A 15910-nucleotide genomic window follows, 5' to 3' on the forward strand; every position below is an offset into this window, starting at 1 on the left:
AGACCAACTGCCATCCAAATGCCACTCTATTGCACTTTTCCAAGTATTAAGTTGGAAATTCTGAATTTCCGAGTAAAGAAATAAGGAATATTATTAGATAATTGCACGTTATTAGGGGGAGGGAAGCATTTTAAAGAGCATTTTATCCTGCTAACAGGATTATTTTGTTTTTATAGTAAGATAATTTTAAAGATGTATTATTATCATTTTAATTTGGTCAAATTTTAGAACTACCGTAGCATATAATATGCTACTGTATAGACATGTTTATATAACATTGTTGATCACTATAGGAAAATATCATTTTAGAGCGTAACATTATATTTGTGCTTGTTTTGTGAGCATACGTTAATTAATTTAAACTACTGTATATATGAACTTCATGTCCATACTCAATACAGTTGGTGGTCGAAACTCTTGCAAAACTCTTCCTATGGTTCTGTATCTTGAGAAAACTGATAAAACCTAAAACATAAGTCACACATTGTCTCAGAATACAAAAACTTTAGGTACGATGAAGTGATTTAGATAATACGTCTCTATTATAATATAGTCTGTAATCTGGCACTTTGAACAAATAGAAACTTAGGACCTGCACTGAATAAGAAGCAAGTAACTCTTCGTATTCTCAATAAACACATGTAAACCAAAAAAGTAATGTAAACTAAGACAGACAGTAAAAGCAGACGGTAACACTTTTACAGGGCTTTGGACCACGAAGCCCACAACAACATTACAATACTAAAGTCTAGATATTTTCATATTGTCTTTTTTTTTATCATACTACCTTTATATGACTTTGGAAAAGAGGAATCAAAGATTTACCGTTACATTCACAACAAATATTCGATCCATCCAGGGACACAAGAATAACAGGTTTTGGCATCTCAAGTTTTTAAAGATCCTGTCCCAGTCGCTCAATCTCTTCAATGAGGAAGTCAATGTCTTCAAAGGTAGCAGCTGGGTTGGAGATGACCATACGGAAGAAGTTGACCTTGTCTCCCTGCGGCTGATAGCTCACCATGGTAGTTCCGTACTCCATCATTCTGGCTTTGATCACAGGGGCAACCTGTGAGAGAACATTTTATTAGCCTTGGGAAATGTTTTTCACATTTTCTCGAAACTTAATTTTTGCATTTATTTAGATGTGCATTTAATAATAAAAGTTACATCAATGGACGAGTTTAATATTTTTTAAAAATAAAGACTCAAAATATCTTAAAAACTTTCATTGCATTCATAATACTTTAGACTAAAGCCTAGCCAGAATGTCAACCAGTAATATCAATCCAGTGTTTCCTTATGCGCCTGATGTACTGTCCTCGACTTAACCTGAGCAGAACTCACTTGATTAGAGCAGTAGCTTTGGACGGTATGTGGAACTGTAATCTGAATAAAAGACACACAGCCGCTCATCACCACATAATTACACGCACTTCCCCTCAAATCTTTTGCAGGTGTCTAGCTATTATCAGCAGTGGCCTGTATCCAGCTCTTAAAACCATATCCATCTCTATGAAATGAGCTCTGATATACTGGAACCTGTCCAGTGTCTTTTCATATAAAAAGATAAAAAAATAAAATACTGTATTGCATTGTCCCTGCACCATAAATGCTCAAACTATAGAGTCTCCGGAAACCAATTTTATCCTTTGTAAAGGACAAATAATAAGTGTTCTAGTTTCAGGTAGATGAGGAGGGGGTTGTGGGTAGGGTTAGATAGAGACTCTGTGTATGAGTAGCATGAGCACCATCTGTTCAGACTAATAGCCGATTAGAGCTTTGCTGGCATGGGAGTGACTGTAGAGCAGCCAGCCAATAAAAGGACACCTGATGAGCGGCCCCTCCCCCTACAATGGCATCACTGTAGGGATGTCATGTTAGATATTTTTCTGGTTTGAAGCATCTAGACGTTACAAACAGACATCTTGACCATTATGTGCTGTTGTGTTTGGGTCCCTGAGACCCCAGTGCTAAATATTTAAAAATCACTATTGTGAAAAAGAAATACAGAAAGAGTGCTTATTATGGAACAGACTTAAGTTTGAACTGAATGTGGTGCTTTTGGACACTTAACTGCATGTTAATTGCAATTAAATGAAAATGTATTACAGTTTAAATTTATAGTAAATGCAATTATCTAAAACTTTAGAGTGTTTTTTGTCCAACTTAAACAGGACTAGGGGATACTTATATAATTTCATAACTTAAACTAAAACTTGTATGTCATATATTTGTAATTACATATTTATAATGATGACGTTGCAAAAAAGTACATTTATAACATATTAACTTTCTATATCAAATAATGCACTACAGCTTTACACATACACACAAAAAAAATATGTTGATGTAGGATTTACTCTGAAACAGACCTCTTTCAGAAATTGCTAGTGCATTTCACAAATAATTACAAAATAAGGGCAACACATTGAATTCAATGTTAATTTTTTGAAGTAGAAAGAATGAAATTGTATTTTTTATTTAGCTAAATCTTTTTTTTTTTTTACTGTTTTATTTAAAAAACAGTGTAATCGAATTCTTTACATGTGCTTTAGACGTGGTAGTGTGACAAAAGATGATTTAAACAGTGATTTGAAATGTATTTTTTAGATAAAATATTTAATTTGATAGGACAACCAATAATTTAATTTGATTATTACAAAGTGCATTAAAGTATGCTAAAAACACAGACATGAAGGTACACTCAGTGGCTTTACACTTAATATTACATTATCTGCAAGTACATTTTAGTTAAAAAATACATTTTTATGATTAAGTAGTACACTGTAAGTGCACATTTAATACAATTAAGCAAACTTCTTTTTCATTATGGATGTTCGTCTGGCCTTAACAAAATCAAAATATATAACAGATAAATATAATAGATACATCATGGAACCATTTTGTATCACAGCACTCATATATAGCCATTTAGAGTTTCATAGAATATGGAAATTCTGCATAAATGAATAAAATCATATTTATGTTTTATGTCTGGTATCTCATGAATAGGCTAATGGAGGACTGTTTGCTATTTTGCTTATAATTAATTCTCATAAGACTGTATCATGAAATATACTAAAAATTTGTTATTTCAATGTTAAATATGCTTTTGGCTTATTAAAATGCCCCTAGGGTCTTTCCAACCCACAAAACAGAGCATGAAGATTCATTTCCATTTTTGTTACTCTTTCATTGTCCCACTGCTGCAAAAGCAATATGTCATCTTCTGAAACATCAAAGCTCAGTTCACATCACCAATTGTTCTCACCTTGTGGAGACGCTTCATTTTCTCCACTTTGTCCTCCAGGTAGCGCACGCCGGGTGGAAGGTACCAGAAACACACATTGGTATGCTGAGGCTGCAAGGACACATGGACAGCAGATATGATCAGGGTGATTTCATGCAATATCATACACACACCTATCACTCAATTTAACATACAACACACGCTTGCATAAATAGAGCACTCTGGGGAGTCCATTAAAGATCCGTGACGGAAAAAATGATTAGGGGCCGTCTGGGGCCATAATGGGAATTTTAGTCGCTGTCAGTTTGGAAGCAGCCATGTAATCTATTCCATCAAAAGGCTTTGCTATGAGGGCTTTGAGCGCTTGAGCAGGTAGCTCACAGACAGACACTGCAGTCCATTAGAGGCCCTCGTCCTCATTGTGAGGCTCCAGGGGCCACGCTAGAGAAGAATGCCTCCATGCACCAGTGAAAAGGACTCATTAGCCATTCAAATGGTGGGACATACAGACAAAGCACAGATCGAGTCATACCTTGGCATGCTCAAACCAAAAAGAGCTTGCTAAACATGAAATTGAGAGCTGAAATGTTTTGTTAAATGGCATTCGATCATACTGCAACCCTCCTCGCCCTGCACTGCACTGACTTCGGCAAGGAGCCTCCAGCCAAATCATTTTGTCACATCGGCACCAGGCACAATTTACATTTAAATGAGCCTCGAACAACTGCTCAGTCATTTCAAGGGTGAAACATTTCATGTTAGATGAATTAGCACACACAATCAGCTTTGCATTTGGCAAAATTACTTAGAAATACAGGACTTGCATTTAAATTCAGATTTTTTGTTTTTTAAAAGACATCAGATAGGATTCAGAAACACTGTGCATTTTGTATCTTTTATGCAGATGAACTATTTCCTGCGAAATTATTTAGGAATACATTTCATAAATGAAATGAACTGATTTAATCTGAATATCTTTTTAACATTCAGAATATATTTAAATAATTCTGAAAAAAAACCATTCAACTTTACATTAAAAATAAATAAATAAATATATACAATATATTATATTGTATGGTATAAGTGTATTTTCTATTAATTAATCATAATCATACACTACTGATCAAATTTGGGGGTAAGTAAGATTTGATCGATTTATTGATTAATTTTCATGATAACGTCAACACATTCAGACTTTTGATCATTTATAAAAAGCATAATCAACATTGCAGCTTATTTATACAGGAAAAGCCCACACATTAATTCATGCCATATAGGGGTGGGTTATATAATATTGTGTTTATATCACAATAGTAGACTGCCACCGAAAATCAGTTCAATTTGTGTTACAGCAAACTCACTCTAAAAAAAAAAAAAAACACAGAAAATGTCAGAATGACTGTGGCTATATTCTGACATTATTATTTGGCATTATTGTGGATAATATGCTGAGGGCGGTCAATGCACAGACTATCTGTGGTCCGTTTATGTGCTGTCTGAGATAAGAAGTTTTGTTTGCTCAGAAAAGACCATGTAGTTTACTCATTTGAACATTGCTCCTAATTCCTTTCCTTTCTAATTTCTCAATTCTCTTCTGAATAGAAAGCACTTGTGACAAGATGCAGCAGTTGGCCAAAAAAAATAAAAAAATAAATATGCATCTAATCAGACTTACCTTTCCATCAAACACCATCTCATATCCTTCCCTGTCCTTGATCTTATTGTAGAGATACTCTGAAAGCTCCAGACATTTGTCAATCTGAGCCTCAAAACCAATAGTGCCCTTCAGACGAGAAATGAGAGGACAAACATTGTAATAACACAATAAACCTCAATAAACCTCAACCGACCAATTTGGATGAACAACTGTCCCAAATGTCTTTACAGCAGTCATTGAAGGCAGGTCAGCTGCCCAGTAAACGTGCTAATAGCAAGTGTCCACTTTTCACAGGAATGGTTTATTACTAGATTAACTAGATTAAATATTTAGCATTTTTAATCCACTTTTGTGTAAATGTTTTAAGGTTTGACAGTCGGATGTAATTACTTTCAGCTCATTCATTACACAAGAAACAGTCAAGTTGGGAGCATAGTGTTGTATACTACATAGCTGGAAATTCCATTCATACAAAAACATCATATACTGTGCACAGTGCACATACTTTTGTAATAATAAAATTAATGTTCATAATAGCATACTACCAAATAAAGCAGTACAATATCATATTGCACACACTTGGAATTGCAAAATAACTTGAAATGTTATGAGAATGCTAAACATAAAGCTCTTAATACCTTAGCTCTCCACATTAGCCATAGTTTGAAAATGTCCACATGGCGGCCGCATTGCAGGGCCTTGTCCCCTGTATCGTAGGACAGATCATACTGCTTGTCCTGCTGGAACAGATAACAGGCCTGCATCTGATTGCAGCTCTGCATCAAACCCTGGAACAGATGACATGAAGAGAAGGGCAAAAAATTACCGAAAACAAACAAACAAACAAACAAAAATTACTTTCGTTGCATTGACTGGCAGATGTCACATGATCACAATTTTTTAAGCATGACTTAGTGGTTTAATACTGGCCTCTGTCATAATATGTTGTGATAATATGTTTTGATTTTGATGAAGACAGCAGACAGCCTCACCTTCTCTTGATCTAGAAGAGGCAGGGGCGATGAATGGGCACAGCCATCATTTTATGAGGGTTCCAGGTCATAGATTTAGCAGTAAGATTCACAATTTATACAGAAAAATGGTAAGGTTGAAAAATACCAAGTCATTGTCAAAAACCTTGAAATGAATAAATAGCTATATAGTCAGTTATTTTGATTCAGACAATTTTATCCCTGAGGCACTGTGCTGTGCAGTGAAACACCAAGTCAAAAGAAAAATGATCAAATCCATTTAATTTCACAGGGTAAACTTTTCACACTGAAGTCTGTGGACGTCTCAATCATATTTCAGTCATGCCGACTCTAAATGAATTTAACAAGCATTTATTGATAAGAATAAGGTGTATGGTAAGTTTGATCTTGGCTGACTAAACTACAATGCTGAGCGATTATGAAGACTTGATAAACCTGCTCAGACATAAAGATATTAGGAAACATGCTGCTGCAAAAGGTAAAGAAGACCCCCTCATAACAGATCTAGACAGGTGGTGCTGGGGAGGAGGAAGGCTAAAAATGAGAATTCTCATAGCTTGTGCAGAGGCAGTGTGCTGTCTAGGTTAGTGTGTATTTGATAGAGTTACATAGAGGAAGAAATGAAGCTGATAGGACAACCAATCAGCACATGGATAGATTTCCTTGACTGAACAAGAAATTTAATCCAAAGGACCTGCAGATTATACTGACCCTCTCGACTCCATTCAGCTTCCCACGATGTTTCCGGGACATTAGCAAACTTCCCGCCCCATGCTCCCTGTATGAAAACAGAAACAGCAGTTGTTTTAAAAGCAAACTAAAATGCACTATGTGTTAACAGAAACACGCTCGTCTTTCACATTTTAAAAAAGGATGTTTTATCTTGGCATATACAGATGTTTGAGCTCTGACAAAAAAACTTAATACTGATTTTATTATCTAAAATATGTAAGAAGATATTGTATTAATCAAAATATATGTGTACATTATATTCACAGCCCATTAGAGCTGCTGCCGTTAGGTCAGATGAATGAAGTTGAGAGGATTCAAACGCAGTGCATGTGTATGAGCTTCAACATGCTGTCACAATATTGTGGCTGTTGAAATGCCAGAGGCGACAGCAACACCAGAGAAAAATTAATAATAATGAAAATAAGATATCGCTATTAATCTGATCAGCCCCGTGAGAGTGAATACACACATGTACACACCCACACAGACTGATTGAAGGTAATTCCTCTAATAGGAAACAGTCTACACTTCTAAAAGATGACATTTATTACATGCTTGCTAAATTATCCCATTGCCACACTTTAAACGCAGCTGGTTCAACAGCAACAACTCATTTGTACATGTTCTGGAGATTACTTTTGTGCAAAATATGCTGCAAGCTAAATTTCTGGGTGGCGGCAGGGTGTTGCTAGGTGCTTCCTTGCTAGGTGAGGTCTTCTGAGTGGTTTTTAATGAATTGCTAGGTGGTCATTTGGAGCATTTCTGTTGGTTGCAAGGGTTTTGCAATGCAGCTTCTAAGGTGTTTGGATAGTTTTTTGCTGTGCAGTGCTATGGTGCAGTTGTTCTGGGTGGTTACTATGGCATAGCTGTGCAGTTGCTAAGGTGTTCTTGGTGGTTGTTAGACTTTTTCAACCAATCTGGTTGTTAGATTTCTTGATAGGAAATTGCAATGCAGGTTTTAAGATGTTCTAGTTGTGTTTTGTACTTTTTCAACTCAATCTCACTTAGTCTTATTGTGTAATGTTGCTGTTTAAGCATAAAAATGATCTGCAATGTTACAAAGCTCAAAGTCCACTCTAAAAGGAGATATTCTCTTTAACAGAAAACACTTTTCAAGAACAAAAAAATGTCTTATTCAGGCTATTCTAAAAACCTATTCTAGTACACCCCAAAAACCAAATAAAGACTTTGTTAAGGGGCATAATAGCACCCTTTTGATAAATTTTTTTCATACTATGGAAGTTACTGGGGACCATCAACTCTTTGGTTACCCGTATTCTTCAAAATATCGTCTTTTGAGTTCAACAGAAAAAAAAAAAGAAACTCATACAGGTTTGGAATAACTTGAGGGTTTTCACTTTTGGGTGAACTATCCCTTTAAGATCTGTAATGCAGTACAATTGAAAAAGTCCTCAGTTCTGCATCCAAGGAACAATACTTCGGATGTGCCAACACTGAGATCACTCTTGGATCCCAGTCCACTGTCTGTATTTCACGGGTGAAACTTTCAGGAAGTTCATGTAAGTTCATGCAAGTTCAGAAAAGCAGATCTACTCACATCCACATGCATCCAGATATCATGCTTCTTACAGATGTCCGCTATAGCCATGAGAGGATCAAAGGCACCATAAACCGTGGTGCCGGCCGTGGCGCTGACAAAGAACGGCACGTATCCCTGTGAGAAAGAAATCAATGTGTTATTCAATGGCCTATTTTTGCCAAAGAACCACACAGATTATTTAAACAGACCCAAACGAGACACATGAGTCAGTCATGGAGACACGGTCATTGAAATTACCTTCTGCTTGGCTTCAATAATCCTCCTTTCAAGGTCAGAAGGAATCATCTTACCCCTGGAAGAAATGAGAACAGTAAAGAAGTCATATGGTTTAGTGATTATAAGACGTGCATTTCTCAAGTGTGCAGTCATGAAGTAATGCATCAGTAGTGATAATCCAGACTAACCTTTCATCTGCTTTAATACAGATGACACTTTCTGTACCGATTCCAAGTGCAGCTGCTCCTTTCTTGATTGAAAAATGGCTCTGACAATCATAATCAGTCATTAATGCACTGAATTACATATAAACATAAATCTTTAAAAATTGTAAATGTCCATAGAAAAAAATATAATAGTGTTTAGTGTCTTTATTTGCTATAATAATAATAATATATTATTATTATAACAATAACCGTTACAGGCATATATGAAAATGTTCTATAATCAAGCCATTTTGTGAAATCATATATAAATTGATGTGACATGCAATTTTGTGGTCTTGAAATAAAAACATTCCTTCTTTACTTTCTTTTTTTTAATTCCTTTTTTACTCTTAGAAATTAATTTCACTGGGCAATACAGAAAAAAAAAACCTTTTTAAGGAAAATGTGGGAATTATCCTCTGACTCTCTCACTCGCTCTTTTAATAACTGAAATACAAAATTCTCAAAATGTGGACATAAATACAGTTTTGTGTAATGTAATATATTAGCATCATGTAATTCAGGAGTGTTTTCAACAAATGACTTTCACATTTTACATTCTGATTTAAAATACAATGACTATTTTGACTATAATTTACAGTATTTTATTATTTATCTCTTTTGATACTGAAAATAAATGAACAGACATACATGTTCAGATGTGAAGGCCACCAGTTCTTGGTGCGGATGACATTCCTTTCTCCTTCACTTCAGGGAACATTTTATAGCGAGCCAGCAGCATGGCATACATGTTGGAAATGGCACCACCTAGAGGACAATAAAGCAATCCTTTCATTCCATAACTCAGGTAGAGCTTGACCTCAGTCGGTTTTTACTCAGGCTCTGAATGTCATTTTCTCTGATGTAACTGTCCACATCATACCGTAGTTGTGATTTGTACCTAAAACACATTTTTGCTGATACATTCTTTTAAATTTTTTTTTGCAAAGGGCAGAGAGTGACATTTGCATCATTCACCTCACATATATATATAAATATATATATATATATAATTATTATTATGGAATCATACATTCACTGTTGGACAATAATTTTACAACCCACAACTTTTACAACTCAAAGACTAATGGAGGCATTCTCTCCTAACAAGTTCACACTTTTAGCCAATTCCTGTACTTGCACTCATGTCGCAACATAGTGCATATTAAGGCAGGTCACGCAGATTGACAGCTGCTTACCCGGGGAGAATATTCCATCACCGCGGCCCTCCTGCCAGCCAATGATCTCCCTCATCTTCTTCAGCGTGACGTATTCCAACAGCACGAAGACTGGAGCCACCTCATAGGTGAACCTGTTTGCACAGAGATCACATGACTCAGTTACACAAGCCAGAAAAAAATGTCACGACAAGCAAACATCACGACAACCTGTTTCGCAACTGATGCTTGAGAGGATTTGGCAACAGTCTGCAGGTTCTCCAGCAGTGTGTCACTGCAATAAGCTTCAGACAATGATGGAAATGTACATTTTCTGGCAAAATGTGATTTTTTATCATTTTTTTTTACTCATATGACCAGCAGTGAAATGTAAGTCATATATATATATATATATATATATATATATATATATATATATATATATATATATATATATATAATACATTCTAAAATGTTTAACATTTGATTTATAATACAACTAATTAAACAAATTGTCCCCCACACCACAAAAACCGTTACATTGTTATTACACCGTTATAACATTGTTACAACATTTTATTTTTATTAAGCGTCTGTTAAATGAAAACTTTTCCAACATAAAATGATTATTCTTATTAGCCTGAATGTAATTTTAATTTCCATCTCATCTTCTCTCTGTGAAAGGCACAAGACGAGAAAGTGGAGGTTATTTTTGCTTGTCTGAATTCATCAGCTTTTCACTTTATTCCTTTCAACAGATATCTGTAAGGACCACAGCCACCACAAAGACCAGTCCAAAATAATGCTTATGAAGGCAGAGAAAACTGATATGATCTCAACCTGCTTTGTATTTTACTGGAAGGAGACCCACACTCACATATTGGTGTTGGCAGTGGAGGTTAGCCAATCTGCAGCCAAGCCAACCATGTCTAACCCAGTGGAGAGCTGATTGAAATACCTGGGGTGTGCTGAAGATAGAGATAACATAGAGGGAAGATACAAAATTAATCATTAAACGTATAAAAATATTCATGTGCCACTAATCTATAATCTATTTATGGCCCTCTATTAATAGTCGCTTACTTCAGATGGAGCTCAAACGAATCTCTGGCCGGCGCAGACAGCAAGGAATTCAATCAATCTTTATGATCATTCATAATTATTCCCAAAACGACAATCACTTTTCGAAATAATGCCTGTCTGTTAAAATGCCACCAGAGGAAATAAAATCGTCTCTAGACGCATTCATTTAATTTCACGTCATGTTTTGATGTGATTCGTTTCGCCTTCAGGCACAAACACACACTGATGCTTGCGGTTCTGTCAGCTAAAAAAATGTTTTACAAGCGAGACAATCAATAGCAGAATGTACTTTAGATTATATATAGATATTATGAACATGAATAGTAGAATACACAATAAAATATATCCAAGTATGAAAACTGTTATACAATGAAAAATAATTCAAGTCAAGAATACCTATTTATACCAACAAAACGAATTTTATTGGGTTAGATCCAATAGAAAATAACCCTTTTAAGGCAACGATTGCAGGTTACCACTTTTTACAGAGTATAGGCTATAATTTACAAATTACAAATGAAAACGCTTACCGGTTTTTATGGCGTATTTTAGCGTGGCTCGACAGCTGATCAGAATATCATCTAGAGTCTCGGGCTCGTCCGAAAGCTCCCAATTATTCCTTTGGAGCAATTCATTTGGATAGTGAAAATCAATCACTTTCGTTGACCTGTCAAAAGATTCCACTATATAAGCCAGCATTATATCCACAACCTCCTGCAGGAAATTCATAGTCTTCGCGTCCCCATCCAGTGCAGGCAAAAGATCTGTAAAAAATACAAATAAAAAATAAAAAATAAAAAATAACATGATTGCATTAAAATAATAGATGATTGCATGTCGTGCAAAAATCAAGAGTAAAATAGCTTCATTTAACCTTGAGAAAGAAACAAAGGACAAGGTCTCCGAAATGCATTTTTACATTTTTATGTACAATAAATAAATAAAAAATAATCCACTAATTTACCCAACAATGCACAGACAGGGATTCATTTTATTTATTTGTATTTATTTCTACTCACATAAATATCATTTTAAAAATTGTTTCGGAAATGACATTTAAAATGAGCATTATACAGAGGACGTGAAAAATCAAGAAATAGACAACAAAATACAGGCATATATATACGCTTTTTAACGAAAAACGCAGTCTGGGTGAACATACAACATACAAAAATAAATGGAAATATATTTAAATCGAATAAAACCACGTATTGATATCAATATAACCCCGCGTACAGACAGCGTATCAAAGGAATTTGGCCTTTTTTTTCAGTTGTGATAGCGATGTGGTTGTGGTTTACCTGTTGAATAGAGATCAGAGAAGCACACGGCGGCTTTGGGGCAGTTACAGGGTTTATTACAGCCGCAGCTCTCGGCTGTAGACCCATCTTCTGCTTTAACTGGGGCTTGAGCTGCTTTCTCAGCCTCCCCGACATTTAACAGAGCTACAGGAGAAACGATTATTCTATTAATTGAATAAAACAACAGCATATCACACTGCAGGAAAGAGTTACTTTTTTAACCGCACCCATTCGTTTCAGTGTTTAGACTCTGAAGAAGAAAATAAAATGTTCTTAATAGCATTGAACAGTTCAGTAGGAAAACATGAAACTGATATTCTAATCTCGCGCTGTTCGTAACCATATCACATTTTATGAAGGTAGATGAGATACAAATGTAAACCTCGTGTTAAAAATAAACGTACCACATAATTTGGAGCCGATGCCTCCGGAGAATTTCTGGGCCGCCGCCTGACACCATGCTCTGGCTGAAACGATCAAGCGCGTGTGATTTGAACACCATATCCGTCATAAAACTTCCATTAACAACATCAATAATCCATGGCGTGGAACTGGCCTTAAAATACCGAACTAAAATCTGTTGTTTATTATCACATGACACAGCTGACATGACATTTCAAGGTTTTAAATTAACCTTGACACAACAAATGTCGCATTTCTTTGTCTCACAGCCCCACTAATACATAAATACAATCATGCAGCATATTTTCAAGCTTCTTTTTGAACGCCATGCCACTTACGAGTGCTCGGGCTTTGACTGCCGTTTCCAGACGCGTTTTCAGCACCCAGAAACCAAAACCCGTGTGATGCCATCGCGAACAGAGCGGATCAGAGCAGCGACAGAGATACGCGAGCAGCAGCCATCCAGACGCGCGTCACGGGGGAACAGGAGCTGTCCGCGGCCGTGGTGCTGAATCGAAATCCAGCTGCGTGCGCGATGTATTTTCAATCACACCTGTCCAAACGAGTCAAATCAAGTGCTTTAATTGCTAAGGTGCTCATAAAAGATGTTTAAAGCCCTCAGATGGAGAACAGCCGAGACTGAGCGTCTAGATTCAGTTGGTGCGCCGTGCGCAATGATTTGGAGCAGCCGGAGACCGTCACTGAACTCATGGAGAAACGCTAGCACTGATGGAGACGCAGGCATCCAATAGCTTTCATTCTCTTTCACATGCCTCAGCTGCAAATGCAAGTTAAGGGTGCATAGTACATTTTTAAAAAGCACTTCTTGCAATCCGTTGCGCCGGCTCTCCAACGTGCAAACTTGTAACTTTAGTGGTAATAAAAGCTTCTTGTGGCGTAAGGATAATCTGCTTCACGTCACCAGAGAAATTCCGACGCGATTCAGGTCATGACGAACTATTTTGCGTCGTTAATCGTGACCACACACACTCTAGTTCATGCCCCTCCTGGCGCACCACCCGCATCTGTGCTGAAGGCACAACAATTTTTTTAGGTTCTGTAATTGCTTTACTCCAGCAGTGAGCAGACTTCATCAGAAGCAGGAGGAGCAGCCCGGCTGCTCCATGGACCGTGACTTTCAGATCTGCAGTCTATATCTGTGCCCCTTTTATCATCAAACATTTTTTTTTTATTAATAAGGAAATCGGAGACCCAGTTTCAAACATGAACAGGAAAACCTAGAAGTAATAAAAACATTACTGTGAATTTATTTATTTTCAGTACCATTCTCAATTGTGTGCGGCGATCGTGCGCAATGGCACACAGGCCATTTATTCCGCATGCATATAAAAAATGAAACCCTAAATAAAGCAGAAATCAATTATAATTATACTATAGGATGTAGAAAATAACACGTTTAGCAAAAATAACAATAAAGCAGAAAATAAGCGTTTGCATGAGGTTGGAAAAGCAGGTCAAGAGCATTACATTGGGGGGAAAAGGGTATTGTTTAACTGCAATCCATGTTACTCTAAAAAAAATAGCATCACACTAAATAGATTGATTTATTTGATCAGTTATGAAATTAAATGTGGAGTTTGTATTAGAAGAATGGTAGTAACCCTCGTTTAATATTCTAATATAATCTTTAGCCCTAAACCATATTTTTATTTCTTCACTGCTATCTAAACATGTAATCCAGAATGTTTTAATACCATATCATGTATTTTACATAAAAAGGACGCATAAACGAAATGAGCTGATTTAGCATTAATTATATTTATAGTAACTTTATTCTGCTCAGGGTTTAACATCAACCATTATGCACATTATTTATAATTTAATTAGTCTAATTACAGATTTAATTAAATATTTAGAAAACCATATTTACAAACAAGTGGCATTCCGGGAATACACATATGCATATGTATGTATTATTCAAACAATATATATTTGGATACCAGTGCATCTGAGGAATTATTATAATGCATATTTTAATGTTTATGAATAAAAGAGGCAGCAAGTCTGACTCACTAAATCAAAGAATCCAGTACAGACAGTAATTCAAATATATCTCATGCAAATATAAAGGTCAATTTTAAAAGAACAACTCTTTATTCACAGAGAGGCTTACACATGCATCAACATAGAGAAAACACCAACTGCTAAACCTGAGTTCAAAATGAAGCAAGAGCAACACAAATGTCCTGTCAAAACATCAGCTCCTTGGCTCCATCCATAAAAAACATAATTTCTATTAATTTAAGTCTCTGATTAGTCAAGTAGCATTACATTCTGTACAGCAAAAAGCATTAAGTAGTCATTATTTGCCTAACTACTTAAACTAAATCCAGTGCTTTCATGGAAAACCAAACCAAGTAACAATAAATGGACTGAAAACATGGCGTATTACTTAAAGAAACAGGTCACCCAAAAAAAGAAATTCCTCCCCTCCAGTGAGCAGTGAGTTGAACCGGATCAGTCCGATTAGTGAATGAATCTTCTCAAGTGATTCAGACCTGACTCATGGAAACTGCATGGAAAAGAGCAGGTGGTACATTATTAAAAAATTCTCCTTTTGTGTTTCACACAAGAAAGAAAATCATATGGGTTTGAATTGACATAACGGTGAGTAAATGATGCCAGATATATCATTCCTTTAAGGACAACCAGCATTTTCTGCTGACCATCAGTCACTGACAGTATTTACAGAAGTTCAGAATCTTGATGGTTAGGGCTGTGTTATTAGCTTTCGTCTCTGGGAGGTCTTCCTCAGTATCTTTCTGTAGTCATAAGGGTTGTCCTCACTTTGACTCTCTGTAGAGGGCATTCTAGAGAATGAGTGCCTGTGGACAGAAAGGGGCAGATAAAGTGTGACTTCACACAGAAATGAAGATGCAAGCGAGCAAGGAAAGAAAGCGGGGAGGTTTTTACATTTTGATATCTGCATCTTCTTTTCAAACACATTTATCATGTGCAGTGCTGTGTGCTGCACTGAGGTCAACGTTTCGAGGATGGTATTTGTTAAACAGACAGAAGGATGCAAATGTTTAATGTTCTTTCACCTTTTCTCCGTTGGGTCCTCAGGGAGATCAGATTTGGGCACATCAGACAGTGGTCTCTCAGAAGAGCGTCTTCTTTCAGTGGAAGATCTCCGCTTGCTCGAGTGGCGTCTGTCACTGGGCAGGCTTGTGGACTTTGTGCTGGACAAACCCTGGTAGTACTGGTCATCATTGTCCAGCCTTTTGGGGCTGGTGAAAAAGATGAATTTGGAACTATTAGCTTCATGTGAGGAACAGACCAAAGTCAGTGATCTGTTCCTTCAGAAGACTCTGAATAATTATTAACTT

The 15910-nt window shown here is 36.3% G+C and overlaps 2 protein-coding genes across 2 annotated transcripts in view; both read right to left on the bottom strand.

Annotated features, from left to right (window-relative positions):
* Positions 1 to 669: 669 nt before the first annotated feature.
* LOC109049605 (glutamate decarboxylase 2) lies at positions 670 to 13634 on the bottom strand. Its single transcript, XM_042751959.1, is given in 18 exon segments — positions 670 to 1069; positions 3275 to 3364; positions 4929 to 5036; positions 5549 to 5714; positions 5933 to 5982; positions 6614 to 6667; positions 6669 to 6680; positions 8193 to 8309; positions 8433 to 8487; positions 8600 to 8679; positions 9269 to 9292; positions 9294 to 9385; positions 9817 to 9929; positions 10652 to 10742; positions 11388 to 11621; positions 12159 to 12302; positions 12563 to 12625; positions 12899 to 13634. Coding segments are annotated over 18 exon segments (1740 nt in total). The 5' UTR covers positions 12972 to 13634; the 3' UTR covers positions 670 to 895.
* Positions 13635 to 14652: 1018 nt separating this feature from the next.
* The window catches only part of LOC109050412 (myosin-IIIb), an 81710-nt gene continuing 80452 nt past the window's right edge, over positions 14653 to 15910 (bottom strand). Inside the window, 2 exon segments of the mRNA XM_042752053.1 lie at positions 14653 to 15406; positions 15626 to 15811. Of these exon segments, the coding sequence (XP_042607987.1) occupies positions 15292 to 15406; positions 15626 to 15811 (301 nt within the window). The 3' untranslated portion in view covers positions 14653 to 15291.

This window comes from Cyprinus carpio, chromosome B24 (genome assembly GCF_018340385.1).
Source record: "Cyprinus carpio isolate SPL01 chromosome B24, ASM1834038v1, whole genome shotgun sequence".
Classification (NCBI taxonomy): Eukaryota; Metazoa; Chordata; class Actinopteri; order Cypriniformes; family Cyprinidae; genus Cyprinus; species Cyprinus carpio.